This window comes from Excalfactoria chinensis, chromosome 2 (genome assembly GCF_039878825.1).
Source record: "Excalfactoria chinensis isolate bCotChi1 chromosome 2, bCotChi1.hap2, whole genome shotgun sequence".
Classification (NCBI taxonomy): domain Eukaryota; kingdom Metazoa; phylum Chordata; class Aves; order Galliformes; family Phasianidae; genus Excalfactoria; species Excalfactoria chinensis.
Genome location: NC_092826.1, coordinates 114493981 through 114518512, shown reverse-complemented (window position 1 = coordinate 114518512; position 24532 = coordinate 114493981). Strand labels below are relative to the sequence as shown.

The following is a 24532-nucleotide window of genomic DNA, read 5'->3' as shown; positions in this document are numbered from 1 at the left end:
CACTCACCACTTCCTCTTGTAACTTGAAGATGCAACAGAAACAAGCACTGCTGGATGCATGTTTCAGGGCTTCAGGTGATGTCTTAGATCTCAGACTGTATTGCCCATGACTTCAGGCACTGACTGCTGTCCTGACGTGGGAACACTTTGGAAGACAAGTATGGCAAGTGTAGTCACGTGTGGGTGCTTGAGCTTGCTCTCTAGTTTCTGATGGATCTGCAATGCTTACATCTGCTGCTGAACCATAACCATCTCCAAACACTACAAACACAGCGTAACACAGCTATAATCATAAAGGAACCTAAGGAGATGATTCAGAAATAGACCAGAAGAAAAATAGCTGCAGAACAAGTGGAATCGGTCACTTACCAACCAGTGCCCTCCAGTGGCCCACACAGTAACTCAGGGAAATGAAGACAATGATCTGTTTTAGAGGTCGAAGACACCATTTCATTGGAATTGTTTCACTAATGGACAAAACCAAAAATGCTGACAGACATCTGGATTTCATATCACTCTTTTTGTAATTTAAGTTCCCGCATCTCATATACGCTCTCATTACGTATCATTATATACAAAAAGACCACATTCCACTAAGTAAAACAGTAATTGCAAGCCATGTAAAATGAAACAAGAAGCCATGCTGATTCCCAAGACAAAATGTTTATTTGTACTAACTCCTCAAACGAGGCATACATTCACAATCTTTAAACAGAACCAGTACACATCTCCAGGGCAAGCTGATGGTAGATCATTAGAAGAGAATGCCTTCCTTAGTAATCAATGTCCGTAAATGAAGAATCAGTTACAAACTTACAGCCTTGTATCCAAAAATCTTACATAGGGGTTAATGTTTTCAGTAAGACTATTCCAACATTGGGAGAAAGAGTACATGTAGAACAAGATCCTGATTGTTCAGTACCAGTTTCACATCACAGTCTTTAATTAGAAGAAAATGTCAGAGGTGAAAAAGTATCTAGTGCCAAAATGAACGCTCACAAGCACTGAAAAGCAAATATGAATGCTAAAGTACCTGTAGAAATTATCTTAGTTAATGAAATCTCAATTCTTGCCTGAAAAGAATGAGAATACCATTACAGACTGGAGGAATGAGCTGCATAAAAAGCTTTCCTTTGGATCTGCTTCTGTATAAAACCAGAGCAATTAAGATGCTGGGGTTTCAGTGGAAGCAGTACTGGGATAAAGAAATAATCTTAAAATATATATTAATTTACCACATTTAGCCCTTTATGTATCTTACAAAATACTATTGTTCTACATTCTGCATGTAAAAAAAAAAAAAGTTTATATATATATATATGTATAATTACATATAAAGGCAAAGCCGACCAGCGTGGCATTAAAAAAAACCCAAAACATGACACAAAGCATAAGCAGACACACTGAAAGTTACGCAGTAATGAGGAGTGTATGCTTCATGTGTGCGTTACTGGAACAGCGCTTCCAATCTTAAAACGCCCTTTCCATTGTCTAATCACTCTACCAGTGATTCTCCCAATCACCACAAACACGTTACTTAACAGCTACCTTTTACTTAACAGCTGTCTGTTACTTAATAGCTATCTTTGCGATACTTAGCACAAAATCAGAAATAAGGCAAAATAATCTTTCAGAACTCTGAATATCTGAGGACATTCACATCTTCCAAGAATTTATCTAAAACATTGCTGGAGCACAAAAAAATGGTACCCCTGAACTGAAGCATCCTTCTGTCTCTACCAAGATGTTCCAATTATTCCAGAGTTACGCAGGCTGCCTAAGTAAGGATGACAATTATTCACAGGCATCCCTGTTGTCTTAGCAAGTTCTGAATGACAACTTAAAGCTTCAGGATGTGTGTGTGCTCACAATTTCTCATCTAAAACCACCACCCATGACAAAGAACAAGGTAATCAGTTCTGGTACTGCTCAGAGAGTGCTCTTTGGAGTGGATATTCAGAGCTGATGGGCATTCTTATGATTGGCTTCATGCTGAGAACTGTAAAACTCGATTCTAACCTTCATCTTCCAGCTACAAGAGCAAAATCCACTCTTTATGTACCTAGCATTTATTTTACCAGAAAATTTACAGTTTAGTGTACAAGGAAACTAAGACAGGAGATTGCATTTACCTACCTTCTCGTGAATCAGCCTTCCGAAAAAAACAAGCAAGCAAACAACCAAGAAAACCTCCAAAAATACTCCACAAAAATTACATTTTTTTTCCCCAATAATAAATAAAATTACCCTCCCTGATAAAGAAAAATGCCTGAAAAAAAAAGTTGAAATATCTAGGGAGTAAAAGAGACAGATTCCTTTGCAAAGTTTTCAGGTCAGAAGGACTTGATCCAGCACCCACTGAAGTCTTATCCAGTGAAAGAGTAACTTCAGAATTCATCTCTCTGGGGATGCTGGTTCAGGACTGCAGTCCAGCTGATATAGCAGTCACTGGCAGGCACAGAAATGAATGCATAACAGTGTACAACCCTTCTTAAAACTCAAGCATAAGCTACTGGGCAATTCCCCGAATACTCCCTGGAGCCTTGTGTGGAGTGCAGCATTTTGTAGCTGGTGTTTATGCTGGATAAACAGAGTGACAAACTCAGCAGTGGAAACTCCAAGAGCATCCTTTGCTACTCACCAAATTATACTAGTGAAGAATGACCGCAGGCACAAGACTAAAATGAAACCTGGGCTCCGGGGTTCTGAACCCCCAGGTCAAAGTTACCCACTTGTTTTGGGGAATGGGATTCTTGAGGTGCCCAACAACTGGGAACATCGCAGGAAAAGCACAGAAATACAAAAATGCGAGGATTAAAAAACAGAAGGGGAGCTAATGATCCCCCACTAGCATATTCCCTTTAAAACAGCGTACTTAAAAACTTTAAATTCAGTTACAAATTGGTTTCAAAATCACCTGGCAGTTTTAAAGACTTCTATAAGTCATAATATTAATCACCAGAGTTCACTAGAAGGTCCCTGTAGCCCCCTAAATAACAATTACCACTTCTTTATGCGTCAATATTGCTTAAAGTAACACAAACACGGAAAACATTAAAATCCCAACGTGTATGCAGAAAAAAAATATCAAGTTTTAAAAGTAGGACTCCTAACATTTCAAGGTTCAAGGCTTGATTCAGTCTCCACGAAAACCAGTGGGACTCTTCCCATAGCAACCAGTGGATTTTGGAGTAGGCCTAAGCAAGAGACAACAACATATTGTGTTTGATGTGGTAGGAACTCACACAAAGTACACTTCTGTATGGACTACGTACGTAGTGCAACTTCTGCAGTGCGCTTTTTAAAACAGCTATATTTTAGCCAGTAAAACGAGTCACCAAGCCAACAACACTGCATGCTATGTCAAACTAGGCAGTAAAAGTAAAACCAATACCCAAAGACATTCACGTCGTTACTGTTGCCTAGTGAGCAGCTTTGCAGGAAGCTTAATGATGCATCCACTTGAACTCGAACACAAATTTGAAAGGCAAAAAGCTGCATGAGTACAATGGCCTGATTGATTTTATATGTGCTCTGGATGACTCTGAAGGCAGGATATCATCTCTTTGACAGGCTTCCCTTCATAGCAGATTTGATATACAGCAGTGAATAGTGGAAACCTGAGGAAACAGGGTGGGGGAAAGCAAATGCGGTGTAAGATTATTCCGTAACATTTTCTTAGCGGAAAGAAACAAAGTGGAATGAAGGGAGGGAAGAGAAAGAGGGAGACCAAAAAATCGATTTCTTCTAGCATTTGTCAAGCACTCAAGGTGAGCTGAAAAGTGCTGGATAAATACAGAACCTACATGCATCTCTACAATGAGTCACTCTCTCAGAAGCTTCGCTAGCTATAATGGAGCCTGCAACACTCATCATGTATGGCACAACTATTCAGTTAGTTAACAAAACAGTAAGAAATAAAACCACAACGTTCTTTGATATTCTTACAGCAGTTCTGGCTTGTCAGTTTTGCATTCTACCTGAACAATAACATGAAAATATGCCACAAAGAGACACGAGAAGAAACTGAAGGTCACGTTTTTAATGATAAGAGTCCAAAATGAAATGTGGATTTTGAGACAGTCATCTCTCTCATATTTTTTTTTGGAGGGGCACATTTCCAACAAAGCACAAATTATTCAGGTTATTTTTATAATCTGAAGGGAATTACAGCCAACAAACTTTACGTTTGCCTGCTGTCCATGGCAGACAGTCAGAGCTGGATGAGTCCAATTTTCAGACCCAGCCTGGTGAACTTTAGGGGTAAATTATCTGTACAGCAAAACAAATGGGCCATTTCAAGGTGGCTGGCAAATTTTTGACACAAATGCTGTTATTTTGAGTTGTGCTTTCTCCTTCAGAAAGTGATTCCAACACTGACTCCAAGGTTTTCTCTGTATTGCCCAAAGGCAACTCAGTACTCCCAACCGGTACTGAGCACTGTACATGCATCCCAATGTACTCTGCTATGACCTGCTATACTGAGCTAACTTTGACATTGCCACAGAGCCTGAAATAGACTCCTCAAAAGGAAAGAGAAAGAAGCCATGAGCAATCCAATTGAGAGTACCACTACGGCAGGTACAGAATTGCTACCTGAATGAATCTCTGCTTGCAATATTTTGCATTACTGAGTATAAGAAGAGGTAGCACGGACATGCTTGTGGATAGACTCCATTTTTTTTATGGCTCTTACTGGAAGTGCTCAAATATGAAATGCCGCATTTTGAATTCTCTGAAATATTTTCATGTCTTGCTATGAAATGCACACCCATTTCTTTTGATTTGTTTTCATGGAATATAAGATGAAAATAGCCGCAAAAGCAGGAAGTATTTCAAGTCCATCCAACCGACTGGGTTTTTGTTCTTACTTCATCGGTGGAACCAAAATTAGCAATCACATAGCTCTTTGATACTGTTCAGGTTGTAAAGTCCTTACCAGGCAATAGGAATGAAATATATAAATTTTTGCATTTATTAAACATCCTCACTTGTTATTCAGCTTGTATGATATACTGGGGCTGCATTTGCTTTTAATATAACACAAACATAGGCAATAAAATCAAATTTATTATGTCTATATGAGGTAGCCACAAACACATTGTGTACCTTTCTGAACAAATCCAAGTTTCACACAGCTTTAGAAACAGCACTGATGGTCATCAGAAGGCTTGGAGAAAGACCACTACTACAGAGTGCACCTTGCTACACAATTCTTGCTGTTTATCACAGAGAACATTACTTGGGTGTGCTTGCCTGCCACACTTCACCCAGCAAATGAAGAATCAAGGCTGAGTGCAGGCTTACGGCCAGCAAACACCAAACACATCTTATGTCTGAGCACTTGAAGAAGGTTAGTTCCACCACTACTGAAATGAGAAAACTAACTGCACTGTAAATACCAGCATGCACCAACAATGTTACCAAGGCTCTTCTGCTGAACTTCACTGACTTCTGAGTATTTCTACAAAGCCTTGGGAGTCTATTTACAGGGTGAGAATATGGAATTTTACTCTGGTGTCCTATCTCTTCACCTTGGAACCATGACTTTTTTACTGTGTTTTGTGTTTCAAAGCAGTAACAAGCAAGTCCTTGAAAAAAACACTTTGAAAGTTGCATTTAAAAGTCTCATTGGATGACACCTCTCATGAAGAACCAACGCTGGTTTTTATAAAAATATGTTGGTGCACCAGATGACATAAGAAATGTCTGCTTTCATGTTTTACACTAAAAACACTGTCCAAAAATTAACATAATGTGCTCTATTTGTTACAGGATAGAACAGGAAAAGAAAATATAAGAAAGAGGAAAAAAATATAATCCAACAGAATCCTGTCCTATTTAAAGTATCATAATCAGGAGGGATCGAAGGCAATATTTAATTATTTTTTCTATATTAGCTTAATTACTGTACACTGCAGAGACAGGCTTAGGTGTTGTAGTCCCAAAGAGATGGTTAGAAAATGGGCAATTTAATACAGCTGCTCCATTAGAACTAGAGTTTAAAAACTGTTCCGGACAAAGTAAGGACAAGGCCAGGTGTTCTGACTGGCAGTCATTTATGTTCTGGTTTTGTGTCATCTAACAACAGAAACACTTGGCAATAATGCATCCCTTAATCTCATAAGGAGACAACTGTGTGTGTGGTTTTAGGAATACTATACATGCTGACTCTAATTCAGATGAACAAGCCAGGACAACCTGCTTAACTTCATACAACAAAACTGACGTAGACTAGTTGATGGCAGGTTTCACCCTTGATCTAACTGAAAGTCAAATAACAAAAAAACTGCAGTATCTAAGCTAGAATCAATGTAGACAGATGCACCTACTCTACTTAGCTATATGGATTCTTAGAATCATACAGTCATATAATCATAGAATCACTCAGGTTGGAAAAGACCTTAAAGATCATTGAGTGCAATGACAGCCTAACCATGCTACCCTAACTAACAACCCTTGACTAAATCATGTCCCTGAGCACCACATCCAAATGGTTTTTAAACACATCCAGGGATGATGACTCAACCACCTTCCTGGGGAGCCTATTCCAGTGCTTAACAACCCTTTCTGTAAAGAAGTCTTTTTGGATATCTAACCTAAAGCTACCCTAGTGCAACTTAAGGCCTCGTCCTGTCACCTGTTAGCAGTGAGAAGAGACCAACCCTGCTCTCTCTGTAAGCACCTTTCAGATACTCCCTAGACTAAACAACCCCAGTTCCCTCAGTCTCCTTTCAGAGATAAGCAATGAATGAAATGAGCTGCAGAGCCTCATTAAAAAGACCTTAGGGAGCTCAGCTTTCATGTGTTTTATTCTTTTCACATGTTAAAACACACTCTGCTACATCTTCCTATGATAGGAGACAGTAATGCAACCTGCTGTAAACAAAAGGGAATTCACAGATTTAGTATCATAATATTAGCTCTAGAGAAAGCAGTATTATTTTGAGGTTTCATTCATTGTTTTCTGCAGTTTAACTAAGGATTAAGCCACTCTTATGACAGTGATTTGCTTTTGGCAAAACCTTCATGAAGAAAGCAAGTCCAAAAGTGTAAAAAGAGTTATGGAGATAAAAAGGTTCATGCAGAACTGACTTTATCTGTTCTTACTTACTTGTCCAGCATTCCTTTCTGCTTGAGGATGCGATACACCTCGGCAGATGTCTGTGGTCCCTGCAGTTTCTGACCATTCAACATTTCTTGCTCCAATTCTTCAATAGTCTAAACAAGAGGAAGGAAGAAAAGCAGAGCTATGATAGGTTTTGTAAGCTTGACAACACTGGATGGAAGTAAAGATGCTACTGATGGTTTTCCCTTCCCAAAAGTGAACTTGAGTGAGTACACACATTCTCCTATATTCTTGTCTGTAAATGTTCTCCTTCCTCCATGTGCATCTCCCACTGTCTTATCCTTCCAGCTCTTTTTTCTTTTAAACACCTTCCCACTCATTCTACTCTTGTAAAACTCAAAAGTGAGAGGAAAGAGAAGTACAACTAACACATCTCAGAGAACCGTACCATCATTTCAACAAACCAGGAGTGCTTAGTATTTGCAACAGTGGATTTCACTCAGTAAATAAGGTACCTTTCCAGTTTTGACAAATGCTTCTGCTACACGTCGATTCCGGCCACCGTAACATGTTGTGATGAGATCAGCAACTCCACAGCTTTCCAGGAAAGTAGCAGTAGACACCTGTCCTTTGCAAAAAATTCTTGCAAAGGCAATCATCTCCATTAGGCCAAGGCGAATAACAGCAGCTTTGGTATTGTCACCACAACAAAGGCCATCACAGAACCCAGCTCCTACTGCCACTATATTCTAGTAAGAAGAGAAAAAAACAAATGGGAAATGAGTCAGAATCCCAGACGATGTGAAGACTGCAGAAATCCTCAAGAACTGCAAATACTTTATTAATGTAGAACATTTTTTTTTTTAAGATTTATGAGATACTCTTACAAAAGAAAAAGACCTTAAGTCTTACATTAGTAAATTATTCCCAAATATTAAACCATAGTTAAAGCTCTGGAATAAGCTGCCCTGGAGGCCGTGAAGCTGTTTTTATTGACTATCTTTAAAAACATGTCACATTACACCCAAACAAGATTTTATCTAGATTAAGCTGTTCCCACTCTGAGGTAGTGGTGAAGACAGACTGACATCCCATGGCCCTCTACCCACAGTTTCGTTACGATTAAAGTAATCTGAGAAACTTTTATTGACTTTCATGCTGATATGCTAGTAGGCCAAGTTCAGCCAAGCTAACTGCATTAAGCCCTTTTAAGCATATGGAGATCACATAACAGTAATAGCTAATACAGGCTTCTCAGACATTTCATCACACAGGAAGCCTATCCTAAGCAAAAACTGTTGTCTTTTTCCTTAGATCTAGTGATGGCTTTCTAAAAATAATGTACTGTTTTTTCATGATCAATCATCTGTATGACCAGCTTTGGTTTACAAACATAAAATAGAGATTAGTTCAGAGATGCTTGAGCAAAATCACTGCAAAAGCTATTTTTTGACCTGTAAAGCAATGAGATCAAGTAACAGAAAGCAGAAACTACCCATACTTAGTTTGCCTTTACTAAAGAAATAAAAAAAACAGCCCTCCAAGAGAGATGGGATTCTGAAGGCCTGATAAAGAAAACAGGGAATTAATAGATACAGCACTATGTTTCTGCTTGCAACAGCAATTGCAGAGATCTCAACGGAAACTAGAGGACAACCAATATTACAGCACCTACTGTAGCTCCCAGTACAGGAGACAAAAGCCTTTGCTGCTGAAGATAAAGCAACAGTCAGAAATTGTTACTTTAAGCAACAAGCTGATAAACAGCCATTTTTGTTTCATTTTTTGGACTGTGAGAATGAAAAACTGCAGGTTGTTGCAGTGCTGTGTGTCCAATCACAGCTTCTCCTCTTTATCAAGTGGATGACTCCTTGTTTTTAAGTACCAGCAAAGGTCTAAAGGCAGCCCTTACAAAATACAAACAGAAATCTGGACATCAGATACAATAGCAACAACAAATTATCAAACTTAATGCTGGTACTTGAGCTCGTCTTGGCGTACATCTTGGCTGTGATCAGACATCTCTTCTAGAGCAACTTGCAATATTTGTTCACTTGGTGGCAAGGTGAAATAATTCAAAGAGGTATTTGAAAAGATTTCAGACGGGGTAACTCATTTAACTGGAATTCACTTGGTCATGAAGTCTAAATGTTCAGCAAAAGAAAAAAATATTTTTGAACAACTCCTGGATGTTTCCCAGTACTTCTTGAACCCTCCCATAAGTGCAGCTTCCCCCCCCCAGCTCTGACATTGCCTGTTTTGACTTTTTTTTCCCCTTTGCAGCAGCCTACCTGGTCATAAATTTCAATTTTAATTTCAATTACAATTATTACCAATGGCATTTTGTTGCCTTCTTCTGCCTTTCACAATGTTTGCCCTTGGGAGTAATGCAAACATTGTTTTAAGCCAGTCTTACCATGACTAGCCACCTCTGAGGAGATGGTGTAGGGAGGAAGGGAAGCTGTAATTCTAGCTCTGAATCACTCAGCTTCTCTTTTGGACAATATCCCCATTGTATGTTCTTGCACACAGCTTGCAAATGAGGAAATAAGACAACTCCTTTTGCTCTTGAATACACACCCACACCTAGGAGATTGTTACAATCTTGTCAACATAACACTCATGACCTTATAAACTCCACCATCTGGTTCCATTTAAATCCTTGAAGAATCTGTGACAACTCCTTCCTGCCTAATACATTGCAGACAAAACCGAATTATGCCGCACAGAAAGTTACACTTTACCGAAAAAGAAGCCTCTTCTTTTAAAAACAGAGCAGCCTCAAAACTTGATCTTATTTTGGACAGAAAGATGTCTAAGTCTCAAAACGGACAGCTTGAAACCTCTGGTGAGCTGAGTCTATTTCAGAAAGATACATAAGCAAAGCACATACCCCGGTAAGCAACGCATCACTTATACTTTTTTCTTCTTTAAGGTTAAGTTGTAGCTTAAAGATTTAGAGAAGGACCTGAAGCTCCACTGGGAAAGGCAACCACAGCTGTGGCTCTTTCTCCTTCCTGCAAGAACTGTCACCTACGCCTTGGTCCTTGTTCCAGTCACTTTCAAGTATTTACTAGGAAGGTTCCACATTCTCTGGCAAATGGCAGCTAGAATCTGAGGGTACTCTGTGCTTGGGCTGCCCATAAAGACACCCAGGCATTCTGAACCACTCACAATTGAAACTGGTTCATTCTTGACCTCACTCCATAGAAAAGGCTGCTGACTCAATGTAAAATGCGCTTCAGTCCTCAAAAGGAAAATTCCTCAGAGAAAACCCTCCAAGCACATCTTGTTCCTGCAGCCAACAAGTTACTGTAGACAGATGTTCCTCTTCAGTATCATCGGATTTTGTAAAATGACTGCCATTACCGGTCTCTCAGCTGATCCAAGGCTGCAGTTTCACTGTACCTATTTCTATACTTCAATACATCTCCATCTGCCCATTGTCACAATATATAAACACAGCGAACAAAGTGGATATTCAGTCTATATGTGCACATATATAAATAGCAATAAAGCATGTGTTCACGATCACCCAGCTGCAATACCTATTATTACAGTCTCAATTTAAATACGCTTCAAAAGACAAATTTCAAACCTAAAATTATCATTATTGTGAGCGAAAGCTGATCTGAGAGCATTCTCTATTATCCTTCTGCATTTTTTCTCCCAACCTCTCTGCAAGCATCCACACCGAAATCTTCCTTGCTTGCAGAAATACAGTGAGGTAAGTATTGGCCTATGGTGCCAGATGAACCAAGAAAAGTCTCCTTTTCCCAAGCAGGTACACATGGAAAAAAGCAAAAGCTGGCAGGATATGCTGTTTCTTGCAGTGTGGCATTTCTCATTCATTTAATACCTGTACAGGAATTGCTTTTACAATTTCTATATGAAAAAAGCAAGTTTGGACAAGCGTGTGCACCTGCTTGCTTCTGACTTCCAAAATGCAGTTTGCAGGGATGCTCCTGTCAGTCCGATGCAATATCGCTATAGAAAAAGACCAGAGCCTCTCTTTTCATGCCTGTCTCTTTACACAACACAGTACTGACATCTTCTGAAATAGGAATTTCTCCCTTCCATCTAGTTAAGTAATGCTAATTTTTATTATTTCTCATGAAGTCACTTTGGAGGTCTAATAAAGTAACTGTCAGTCAACAAATGCTGCACTTGGGAGTTCATGCCTTTCAATCAGGTACAAAATGCTAAGATCAACTTGTTTTAATGTACCAGCTGTAATTCACACTTTTTCTTTAGTCATGTCATACACTTCTTTGGAAGTTTCAGCTCGCTTAACAAAATATACCACAACTAACACCAAATGACCAGAGCACATAAAATAAATACATACAGCTTTTTAGAAATGCAACTACAGAGCTCAGTCTGCAGGTTGCAAGATGAATAATGGAGCAGGAGGGAGGAACAAAACAAGCTTACAAAAAAACCCACAAAGTTTGACCTCAGCCCCTTTTCAGGTCAAGAAGGACAATTGATTTAAATTATTCTGCACTTCCAAAGAGATATTGGTCTGTTGTCTGTCTGGGACTTCTAAAATAGAGTTTGAGTGCCTGCTGACTAACTGCTGAGTTAGTTCAGAGAATCTTCTAGAGGAAACATCTGTCTGGGAATGAATTCACCTATTAAGCAAGGACTCAAGATAGTCAGAAAACACCAGGCAGAACAGCTTTAAAAATGTGATTACATGTGAATTTTATGTGTTTCATGTCGAGAAAGCGTAACATGCAATAAAGCTCACATTACATAAGTCAGTGGAGAGGAGAATATTTCACTCATCAGACATCAAGGATTAATACCAACTGCTCACTTTATTTTGATGAATGCACCGCTGTATCATGAAAAAGTGAACTAAGATGTATTTAGAAATATTTTGACCAGTTAGGTGAAATTAATACTTGTTTTGTGATTGCATGTAAGTGAAAGATGGAGAAAGAGAACTTAAACAGAAAATGAGACAAAGTGTCTGAAAGCCAACTTGCTGAGCGTGCTGCTGCCTACTGGCATATCTGATTCTTCAGGAAATGTTACGTAACAATTTTATACATTATATAAAGTACAATAAGCTTGACTCTTTAAATGGAAATATCAACTTTGTTTTTCTACAAGGATCACTATTGCACAAACTGTAGCCTGTTAATCTTACCTTCAGAGCACCACAAAGCTCAACGGTATCTGCATCATCTACTACAGTTATTCGGAAGTTTGGAGTCTGCAGGAGTTCTTTGAAGAGAAGGCCATTTTCCAGGATTTTGCTGCCTGTCGAGAGGAAGAATAAAAGCCACCAATTAATAATTGATTTGGGGATTATTTAGTCTGTCCCGCACAAGTTTGACTATTTAGAAGTAGAGATAAAGTTGTCATCCAAAACTGACTCCTTTACACTTAAAAGCTCTGAACACTGAGTTTTTCTGGATTCATAATTCATTGCCTGCTCATCAAGAGCTTCCAAATAATAATCCCATTAATTCCCTATACTCTCTTTTTTTTCCTTTGATCTTTCTCCTTAAAATAACAGTTAATAATAAAGCAAAGCTAAATTTGAAACACAGCAGGTGCAGTTCTGCCAATTATTTTAAGGCCTTCATTCTAGAAAATTTATAAAGGCACATCACAGATACTGTATAAACTAAGCATGTTGACATTCACAGCTGCTTATAAACATGGAAATGTAATGCAACCATTCAAAAACTAAGTCCGTGTACTTGTACACATACACACATACGCTTATCCAGAGACTGTGACATGCAAGATGAGAGACATCTTTGTGCTGCAGAGGTTACAGACACAAAGACACCAACACAGAACCGAACCCATTCCTAGCTTTGGGATGAACTAATTACTTGGAGAACTCAAAAGTCACTGATATCTACATCTAAAAAAAGACATGTATATAAATATCATCTGTGACCATAACACCTGAGCTGGAATACAGAGTATATAGTCATTTATATATATCAAGCCATGCAGATCCAAGAAAAATCATAAGCACAGCAATAAAATAAAGCAGTTTGGTAAGTGGAGAGTGATCAAAAATGTGCTTAGCATTTCATGCGCAAGGTCAAGCTCTTGTGAGATGTATTAAAACTGCACTCATCTCTCCCACTGGTCCCAGCATTCTCCCAGTACTTTTGGACATGTAAACATTCTAGGAAATTTAACATTAAAATCAGAAGGATCTCAGAGCTTTTGATACTGAAAACAATGAAATATAAACTACCTGGTGTGCACATGTGAGAAGAACATACTTGCAACACTGTTATTACTTGGGACATTACCTATTGTGGTTTCACAGAATTTTTCTGCTGCCACTTCATTGGCAATGTTCGCTCCCATCAGCACACTGATATCTATTCCCATCTTCTCTCGAATAATGTCAGAGATCAGTTTCAGTCCCTCTGGGCCTTCATCTATTCCCTGCAGCCAACATTAAATGCAATTACTGAAAAGGCATTCATTAGACACAGTACAGAAGAAAACAGAGCACAATTATTCTTATCCATGGGTACTGCACTGTCCAAACAGAGACTAAAGATAAGGAACTTCTGGCTTTGCTACCATACCAGTAAAGCTTCTGCTATTGCGACTTGTCCAAGCACCTTAAGAGTTATGACTAAATTACCAACAGGGAGATGATGGGAACATTGTTATTCCCATGCTCAATAACAGTTCTGACTCTCTGAGTGCTGAACTCAGTGGTCTTTCCCAGTCTTATTGATTCTGTGACATTCCGCTCTGTTCAGAATCTCAGCTGGTCATCACTATGTTCCCACTAAAAATAGTGAAGCATCACTGATGCACCACTGGTGAATCAGGCCTGCACTTGGATCTGGAAATGCACCCAAACTCACAAACAGAATCTCACTGACTCATTCTGTTTAGAGTTACCTGAACTGAAACATCAGAGACTGACTCCCTCCTGTACAACACCAACACCAACAGCAGTTCACTCCTGGAAATGCATTTTAATCAACTTAAGAATGCTGCAAATGAAACAGCAGTACACAGGCATGAAGAAAGCTGAACAACTCAGAATATTTTAACTTATAAGGATATTTTTGATTGGCATTTATAAAGCACTCTTCATGAAAGGTAAAAGTAGGGGGAGAAACAGGACTTCAGAGAAGATCACCCTAGAGATTAACGCTGCGATGGAGAACACAATCTGGTACCCTGAATAGCTTGAATCATAAACACAAAGTAAGACCACTTTATCTTCACAAAATCATTTTCTCCTTCTTTACAGGATGAGATAAGAGTCTCTTTTTCAGTTCTGAGGACAGGGACAGGGCAGGTTACTGAAATGGTCTTTCTTTCCTACAGTATGTAAGTTTTATTCAATACTATTTCTTAATGTTGGGAAGGCATGGTGATTTTTTATTTCATTCCTTAAGGCAAAAAGGCAGCGTGACCCACAACTACTGCAAGACACACACACACACGGACACGGACACACACGGACATATACACACGCATATTTGTACGTTGTCAGCAGTGGCATTTCAGTCATGCAGCATTTTGCATTTTCACAGACCAGAGGTAACACTCCTTGCGAAACATCATACAACCAGGAGACGATGAAATGCCTACATAACAACAGCCAGCAGAGCAACAGCCAACAGTGCCTGCATTTCTGCTTTTTTTTTTCAAGCACTTAATGCACACTCTGCTTTCTCATCTTTTATGGGCCATACATAAAAGAATTTGAAAGCAAGCAGACACATAAATATTGCATGTTCCCCTAAGAATACCAAGATGTTCCCATGAGGTAACTGCAAGGCCTCTCCCCCATCCTCCTAGCAAACATAAATAAACAGAAAAACATACACTGGGAACAACTCCAAAAGTTTAAATGTGCACACAACAATTATTCGTCCATACAAAAGCTGATGAAAGAGGCTTGGGTGGCAAAACCCAGCTTTGCTATGAAACAAATGCAACTTCTGACAAAGTCAAGGAATGCTGCACCTGCTTCTTGAAGAGCCACGTCCAACAAACAATGACAGCCAGCAGGAAGAAAACCAACCACTCCCCACCCCAAACCAAGGGCAGCAATGATCCCCAGGCAATGCAAGTCCAGTTCTGTGGTATCACCCATTGGTGCTAATGCCTGCCAATGCAATTCCTGAATCCTGTGTACAGAAAATGAGCTCAATGTTGAGGCTGCCTGAGGAGGCTTCAAGTGCTCCCTGATTCCCAATTCCCTGCTGAGCTGCACCCTGTCTTGTGTATGATTCAGGTTCCATTTATCTGCACAATCATTTGTTAGGTTTTCATAGATACGTCTAAACAGTGCTCACATAAAGCAACAAGTCTGAATGGGAACACAGATTAACTAGGAGCCAAATGCCTTTACTTCTCAAAGACTCCATTTTATTATGACATTTGGCTTTGCTTGAAAATTTGACTATTAAAAAAAGAAGAAAAGAGAAACGAAGAAAGCCTAAAGATGACACACTGCTAACTTGCTAAGCAATTTAGAAAGCAAAGAAACAAGAGGTCCCACAAGTGACATTTTTCAGAGAACTGCACTTTAACTGCCCAAGTTAACACAAACCTCTTTAATTGCATTAGTGATGAGGTGAGCATAACGAGACTGCTAAAATATGACCTTGATGAAAACAGCATGCATAAAGAAGCTGCAAAAGCAGGGGAAAGAGTGCATTCTTGCCTCTATTATTACTTCTAATGTTGCATTCTACTTCTACCCTTTCTTCTCAAATGATACTTTAAATGATGCAGTTAGAGCTTTTGATAAGAGCTAACACATTTCATATTCTCCTGAAAAAAAACCAACCTGAGGGACCTTGCACCATTTCTTTCTCAAAAAGCACCTACTGGTGCAACATCCCAACAAGACACGGGATTGCACCTAGTAGGCAATTCTGCCCTGCATGGCAAGTGTCATTATTTTATCTATACTATGGCAAGTAGGGCTATGTACTCTCTTCCCCTATTTCTCTTTTTTTAACATGGCCCTTAATCAACACTCTATTAGGGCACTTGTAATCAATACTCTGAGCAGTACTCCCACGAGAATGAAGGCCCAGGTTCTGATTTCAGATACACAGACATAAATCCTCATCTACTCCACCAGTTTAATCAGAGTTGTTTCCAGCATTAGGGATATAAGAACATAAATCATATTTTGCAAACTAAAGAAGAAGCTTACAGAGCTCTTGAGCTTACAGAAGAAAGAGGCATAAACTGACAGCTTCAAAGCAATGTAAGTTTTATAGCTTTAGGGCAACTAAGATAGTTTGGGTGCTATGCATTCAGCTCTTTTAATGCTGCTTCATTTTATCCTTCTACCATATGGAAAACTTTTCCACAAAACACAGCAAGTGCGCTCAGGAAGCATTACTTTTTCATACCTCTCACACCAAGTCAGCACTGACGAAGTAACACAAATTTGATGGGTTTAATCAAACTAAAGACAAGCTTGTGGTCAGCAGTCATAGGGTCTTCTTGTACTCTTCTTTTCCTTCTTTTTTCTTTTTGAAGCACAGATCCTTAATGATCCATACATTGATCGTTTGCCAGAAATGACAGCAGACGAGGGAATATATGCTGAGAAAATGGTCTACTCTCAACTAAGTGGAAAGGATTCTAGATAACCTCGGGGGAACTAAAAAAACCCACAACACAAAACAAGAAAAGAAACATTTAAAATTTCTCCTATCAGCAAAACTATGAAACCTCCAATGAAACAGTTACTTCTTACACCCCAGCCCTACTCCAAGTTCCCATGTCTGAACAAACCTCTTGGGCCATGCTGAACAATCTCTGCTGTTGAACACAATCTATGATACAAACAAGAGCTCACTCACATGAAATTCTCCCAGTAGTTCTTAAGATGATTAACTCAGTGTGTGGGATGAACATTAACAATCAAAGCATTATGCTTGTGCTCTGCTCTCTATCTAATGATGCATTTGGAAACAACAAATGAAAGACTGGAAGGCTTGATGGTGCAAAACATATTCCTCTTCTCTTTTCAAGTCTAGTGAACAGCCTCATTTTCTTCTTCCACTAACAACTGAGACAAATTCCAGTCTTGCATCTCAAAAGGTTTAATGGAACAATCTAGTGAGTAGTAAGTAGTAGCACAGTTTTCAGACTAAATTCCAAACGACCCTGTTTTAGAAAATCCCACAACATATTATCTGTTTTTCATGCACAGTATTTGCTATACCTTTATCAGAGTTATACCGAGAGCTTTCTTGGGTACTCGTCCTGTGATTTCATCGCAGACCTTATGAATGAACTGATGAGGAATGACAAAAACCAACAGGTCTGCATCCTTTACAGCTTCATTAAGGTTTGGGACAGCAACCTATGCAGGCAGTGGAAAGAAAAGACCACAGAACTTATTAACACTATGCACAAATGTTCTTAGCTTAGCAAAAGCACATTTTGGCCTTATACAGAATGCTACAAATTACTGAGCTTCATAATTGAAAATAATAATAACACAAACATCCCAGAAAAGCCAAAGAATTGAGGTTCTCAGATAAGCTACTACATGTCTTGAAAGAAGCATCTTCACAACCACAAGTATGATTAGTGTAAAAAAATTCCAAGTGCACCATAACATTTAAGCAAGTATTTTGAGTCAGAAATCTAAAATAAGAAGCTGTCTTCTCTTTGACAAAACGATCTGACTTTTTTCATGCATTACTGCATGGTGAAAACTTGATTCCTTCATTAGTTCCTTGACCAATCAAATTTCTTCCCCAGTCCTCTTATATGCTCTAGTTTATATTCCCTTTCTCTGCACTAATAGACTGTGTTTACTCTTTACAAAGGTGACCTACTTTGAAAACACTTTATGGACTCCACTCTTCTTATTGATGACCATCACAAAATAACACAAAGATTTAAAATCTAGGAAGAAGCTTAACTCACAGCCAAAGAAGAACAAATGTGAATGAGCAGGTGGGGGACAGCAGAAACATCACGCTTGCTGTTAAAGGCTAGGGGAATGGGACTGTAAAAGATAAGACAAAAAAAAAAAACCCCACACAACAAAACCCAGCAACTGATGGCAATTCATGCTTTTCCTGCCGGAAATCTTTACTGAACTGCCAGCTGCTGCAGTCTTTTCCTGTTACGCCTCCAGGGCAAGATTCCCCAGCAAGCTATCTACTGGCATGTTATACCGGCACAGAGTGGCTGTGGAGTTCCAGAGTTCCACTTTCCCGCCCTGGCAGTGCTACATCTAACACACTCATCCAACTGCACATAGCAACAGGGAACTGAGAATCAGATGAACCCCAAGTGGCTTGCAGAAATAACCTAGCTCTCATCCTGAAGTTTCAGAATACTTTAAATCCCTTCAATTCTAATTCATCAGCCAATTCCCTTCCAAAGTTGAGGCCCAAGCTCATGTGTTGAGTATGATTAGAGCCATTGATCTTACTTCCACATAGAGAAACTGTAGTAACATAAAGACAATAACAGGAAGGCAAAAAAATAAAACAAGTAAAAAGTTGGATTTACCTGTAGTTGAACTCATGCAAGTCTCTGATCTCAATAGTTAAAAAGTACGTCGTTTGAAATATTATAAAACCTAACAATGTTAGCAAAATAAATTTCTATTTATTCCAATTCACAGTGTGAGCGATATTCCCTCTGCTCTGCAAATATATCAAATTAAGCTTCCGTGCCTTACCACATTATCTGGCAGCTTGTATCCAGGGAGATATTTTACATTTTCATGTTCATTATTTATTATATCTGTCAGTTTTCTCCCATTAATATTCTCCTCGAAGACCCACATCTTCACTGTGGAAGCAAACTTTTGCAATTTTTTTACATTATTGCCTATTATTTTGGCAACCGCAGAACCCCTGCAGGAAAGAAAACAAAACAAATATATATATATATATATATAAAATATTTTTAAAGAACATAAATAAGATATTGCCCAAGAAAAAGAGACTGTCTTTAAAATAAACAGAAGCTCACGGGTTATTGGACCAATCACTACTCAGCATTTCAGACCCAGTAAAGCAAGTGGAAAATACACCAGCCATTCACACCTGCTGCTTTCTCTCAAATATATCTGGAGTACAAAGGACAGAAGCATTTGTTTGCTTACTGGCTACGGAGTGGGAGTTTGGGTTACTGCATTCCCACAAATCAAACAGATTATATCTTCAATGCAGTGGTAAAGGTGGCATATTAATTTTTTAAAACCAGCTTGGCTTCACCTTTCAGAAATGGCAATTTTTCTTTCCTAAGATGACTAATTCTTCAGTTTCTGTAGAATGCTGACGTGCATTTAAAGCCAAGAAGCATTTATATTTTGCATAATTTATAAGAATTATGGTCACCCTGCCTATCTCATAGGATTTAATTATTGCAGCGGCATCTTCTGCATTTGCAGGCAGACCTATCACTGATCTCCCCAAGAAAAGCACACCATGAAACCTGCAGGATGATGACCATCTTTACTGCCCAAATCTCTGTGCAACCATTAAATTAATCAGAATTACTGAGCTATACAAGTGATGAGGAATCAACACCTTTTCTTCTACTCCTAGTCTGAATGCTGCATGGAATTAAAAGATACAATTTCATGAAGCCTGTTTTTCTAGCTTGCTCTCCTGAGACAAGAAAAAGGCTTCATCATTACAGATAACATACACAGGAGTAAAAATAAAATAAAATTGGAAAGATGTGACAAAAATACAGAGTGACAGGTCTGAGTCTTCCCACTTCTGCAGATCTTCATCTCTTGTGGTTAGCAACTGTGCCCACAGTGAGGGGTTGGAACTGGATGATCTTTCAGGTCCCTTCCAACTTAAGCCATCCTATGATCCTACAATTCTATGACCTCACCCTCCATTTAAACTTATGATACTGTGACTTCCTAGAGCTTTGTTTTGGGGTGGTGAAGTGGGGAGGAATAGCACACCTTATTAGAAAGTACAAACACTTTCACTTTACAGATCTATCCTTGTGTTTGCTCAGCCCAGATCAGAGGAGCTGATGGAGGCCTGATGGCAGCTGCAGCTCCTCACAGGGAGTGGAAGGGCAGCGCTGAGCTCTGCTGTGTGTGACAGTGACAGGGCCCGAGGGAACGGCATGGAGCTGTGCCAGGGGAGGGGCAGCTGGGGGTCAGGGACAGGGGCTGCACCACAGGGCGGTGGGCATGGAATGGGCTGCACAGGGCTGTGGGCACGGCTTCAAGTGCTGGAGTTCAAAGAGTGTTTGGACAGCACTGTCAGACACTGGGTTTGGGTTTTGGGTGGTGCCGTGTGGAGTTGGGGTTGTATCACTGATCCTTGTGGGTCCCTTCCAACTCAGGACACTCTGTGATACTTCCCTAAATTTCTTTTGAGCATCACTTGTAATTAACTCATAGCTAGTAAGCGAACCAAAGGGATTCATTCTGCTCTAAGAGCTTTTAATAAGAACAACTCATTGTTCTATATTAAAAATGTGCACTACCCCAGACCCACGGCCATTTTCTAAGCAGTGACAGAACACAATACACTACCTGAGGTAAACCTTCTTCAGGCAAACCATGAAACTGCACCCTAAATGTGCTTCTTCATCTAGACATTAATTCTATCATAACATAACACTTAAAATGTCTTAGCTGCCTTTTTTAATACCACAATCTAAGGCTGCAAAAGTGAAGAGTTGTCTGCTTCCTGAATTCAAGAACATTCTTCTGTCTGACTGCCGTGGTTCCCCACTTCCTGTTCTGTTGCAATAGCTGCTGTACAGCAAGGTCAAACAGCTGACTCCAAGATGGCTTAAGGTGAAATACCAGCTCCCCACACCTGTTAATTCAACAGACAAGCCTGTATTCTCTTCTACATCCTACCACTCCTTAGTATGTACTCTGGAGTCACTACTGGCATTTCTGGCTCGTCTTGTAGCGTGCTCCTGACACGTCACAAGGCAAAGGAACTCCAACTCCTGCCAATTTATTCCCAACAACAGTAGATCTAGGTTGAAATCCTGGTGACACAAAGATATATAAAAGAAGCCCTCACAAAGCTTAGCCTGATGTTCTCCAGCTGTTGGCTAATGCTATTCAAGTAATGCAAGAGCTCTCTTCCCTGCAACCAGTACCAAGGGCAGCCCCAAGCTCAATCCCATAACACTTCTTTAATGCTTTTAAAGACCTGCCTTAAGTTCACTGAGACACTTTGACTCCTGCCCTTCACTATTAGTGTCATTGTTGTTCTAATTTCCCCGCACTGTTTTAGAAGTTAAAAACTAAACCCAGAAACTCTTCAACTTGCCCCGTTATCATCGCTAGCAGAGGACACAATATGCAAACACACATCGTATCACTATGCCTACCGCTTTTTCCTAAAAATAAATCTTTTCAGTCAAACCATAAGTTTTATCTCCAGCTTTTCTACAGCAAGATCCCAGCCATATGAATCCTTCTGTCCCAGTATGTGCACCTACCTTTCCAAACCCTACAGTCTATCCTCAGATTAGGCAGGTCGATTAAGGACTAGCTCCAGCAAATGGCACAGGCATAAATTCTGGTTCCACAGCCTTTGTTAAGCTGTCCTGAAAGCACTATCAAATAAGAAGGCTACAATCAGAGGAAGTGCTTGCGGTATTCTAACTGAATATGGCCACTGTTCTTGAACTCTGGAGCTCCAAGGCACATATATTCCCAAGGTGTACTCTCTTTGCTTTCAAGCAAGGGTTCATTATTATTATTATTTTGTAAGGATTCTCATTCAACCACTTATGTCCCATCTGAACAGCTACAAATGGGCCAAGAGAAAAATACACAGCTCCTGCTCTTCTGCACCATTTTTAAGCCATCTGTGTGGATCCGTGATCTTGCACCAGATGTCAGAGACCCTGCCAAGCTAACTGCATCGTTAAGGTGACCTTCCCCAGTCAATGAGTTTGGAAGCCGTTTGTCACCCACGGTGATTAGTTCTGACCTGTCATTGTTGTGCCAAGCTCCCTTCGTATTTTTTTCCATCCCAGATATAGGTGAAAGGGCTGTGAGAAAGCAAAGGCATTCACTTGTACAGTTACTTGCAGGACTAGATCATCTTACAGAGATCCACATAAAGCCTCCAGCCTCCAAATTGTGGAGCTCAACCCAGTTCAACTACACCCGTGTTTACACATTAGTCAGCACAAGGCACACTCCTGTTATGTATATTTTATAACACCCCAAAATATCAATAATAAAACACATGTAAGTGCTTTAATTTCCTTCTGTTTCCTTGCACTTGATCATTAAATATTTCCAACTTAGGACCACAGGCCTCAGTTCAACAGAAATGTTGATCCACTATGAAATAAACTCACAAAAGGATTTGTAGCTATTACCTGGTAGCTATAAGCACATACGTATGTATTTTGTTTTCATCTAACTGGATCTGTTTAATAATGTTGAAATCAACTAATGAAATGGATGTTTGAGTGGCAAAATAACCACATCTGCAGTGTCTGCAGCCAAATTATCTATGGAACCTTGTGCTAGATTTCAAGAGTGGAAGAACAACAAAAGACGGGTCAAACCACACAACTCCTTTTGACATAACCTGCAATGCACAACACGGAACCATAGAATCATCAAGGCTGGAAAAGATCTCTGAGATCATCCAGTCCAACCATCCACACCTACCACCAATGCTGCTCACTAACCCGTGTCCCTTAGTGTCACATCTCCACATTTCTTGAACACATCCATGGATGGTGACTCCACCACTTCCCAGGGCAGCCCATTCCAGACAGCCCTAAATCAAACAGCTACGTTTTTAGTCACCTTCTGCCTTCTATAATCACCTTGCAGTTCATCTTACTGCCAGCAAGAGGAAAGCTGTGCTGAAACATCTGCCACTCCCTCGAAACCCCGTAACAATGAAAAACAAAGAGTTTTGCAGTGGCTAATTTTCTGAATGATGTAAAACCACAACAAAAGCCACCGGCAAGGGACGAGCAACAAGCCTGAGATCGCCCCTACAAGCATCATGTTCTGTTCAGCAAACTGCAGGACCTCACTCTTCGGAAAACTGAACTTCATGGAAGTTAGATCTAAAACTGAAAAAACAACAGCAAAAAAAAAAACAAAACCAAACAAACAACAGAATGTGACCAGAAATAACACATCCCAAGCGTTACTCATTAAAGAGGCAAACTGTGAAGACATTCATGTAACACACTGTACTTATTCATTGCACATAGCGATCCAGGCTAAAACTGGTGCTCGGGACTGATAAATGGAAGGAAGGAGACAAAGAAGGATCATAAACACCATATTGTCCCCAGGGAAATAATGTGTCTGTTGCTTTCAGCAAACATAACGTGTGCCTCTCCCTGCTGGACGGAAGCGGACCGTAGCAGAAGTTAGCAGTGCAGTATCCTGAACGCCTCCGTCACCTGACATCGGACAGATCACACAACAAATGCCAGGTTAAAAATATCGCCAAGTAACACCTTCACTGAAGGGTCGAGAACAGAGAAATAACGACGGATTCCACAGCTTCTTCTTCCGTTCACTTCGGGGAAGCACCTCGGAGCTGAAGCAGGGCGAGCCCCTCCCAGCAGCCCAGCCGCCCACCACAGCCACCGCTCCACCCGCAGCAGCCGCGGGGTCTCACCGGCCCCAGCCCCACCCCGCCACCACCCCTGCGGGCAGCCGAGCCCTGCGGTGCGGGCCGGAGCACCGCGCTGCGCGGCCGGTGACAGCAGGCCCGGGCGGGGCCCGGCGCTGAGAAGGCTCGTCCCGGGCCGGGGCCGCGGTCCCCTCGGGGCGGTACTCACCAGTTCCCCGAGCCCACGATGCACACCCTGAGGGGCGCCCCGGAGAGCGCCATGGCAGCGCCGCCCGCGCCCCGCCAATGGCCGCGGCGAAGGGCTCCGTGAGGCGGTGACTTCGCGCTCCCCGCCTCTGCCGTCAGCGGTTCCTCTCAGCTCCCTCCGTCCCTGTGGCTTGCCGGGAAGTGTAGTTCCGCCCCGTGCCCTGTGCACTTTGCCCTGTTGCTGTGGTCAGAGTTTTCTGTTCAACTAATAAAATACATTCACAGGACCGTGAATGAGACCATCTCACCCAACCGTCACAACCATGCCCAATAAACCACATCTCCCAGTGCCACAATTCCAGTCATATACTCCGCAATTTACACTGTTCTGCTTTCTCCTGGTGTCAGGGCAGGGCTGAATAGCTTTGGAGCAAATCAGGGAAGCACTGAGATGTGTAAGAACACAAAGCAGTCAGGAAGGAGGACCTTTATGAGAGAAACGTGTTTTTAGATGTTCCTTTGTTGGCTGTCTTGAACAATCACCTTGTTCTCCCCTCACCACACATGTCCAGGACAATAAATACAGATGAGCAGTACTGCCAGTTTGGTGAGGACAGCTGGTTTTGAGTCATCGGCCAGAAACACTTTTTTTTGGTCAAAGCTGTATCTCTAATTACACTCCTAGCTGTTTTTATCACAGCCCAAA

The 24532-nt window shown here is 40.5% G+C and overlaps 1 protein-coding gene across 1 annotated transcript; it reads right to left on the bottom strand.

The window, feature by feature from the left end:
• Positions 1-644: 644 nt before the first annotated feature.
• On the bottom strand, positions 645-23989 carry GPD1L (glycerol-3-phosphate dehydrogenase 1 like). Its single transcript, XM_072327475.1, has 8 exons — positions 23849-23989; positions 18756-18933; positions 17277-17417; positions 13360-13498; positions 12228-12340; positions 7585-7818; positions 7115-7221; positions 645-3620 (listed from the first exon to the last, which is right to left on the bottom strand). The coding sequence occupies exons 1-8, from the start codon at positions 23899-23901 to the stop codon at positions 3524-3526; spliced, it is 1062 nt and encodes a 353-aa protein (XP_072183576.1). The 5' UTR covers positions 23902-23989; the 3' UTR covers positions 645-3523.
• Positions 23990-24532: the final 543 nt, after the last annotated feature.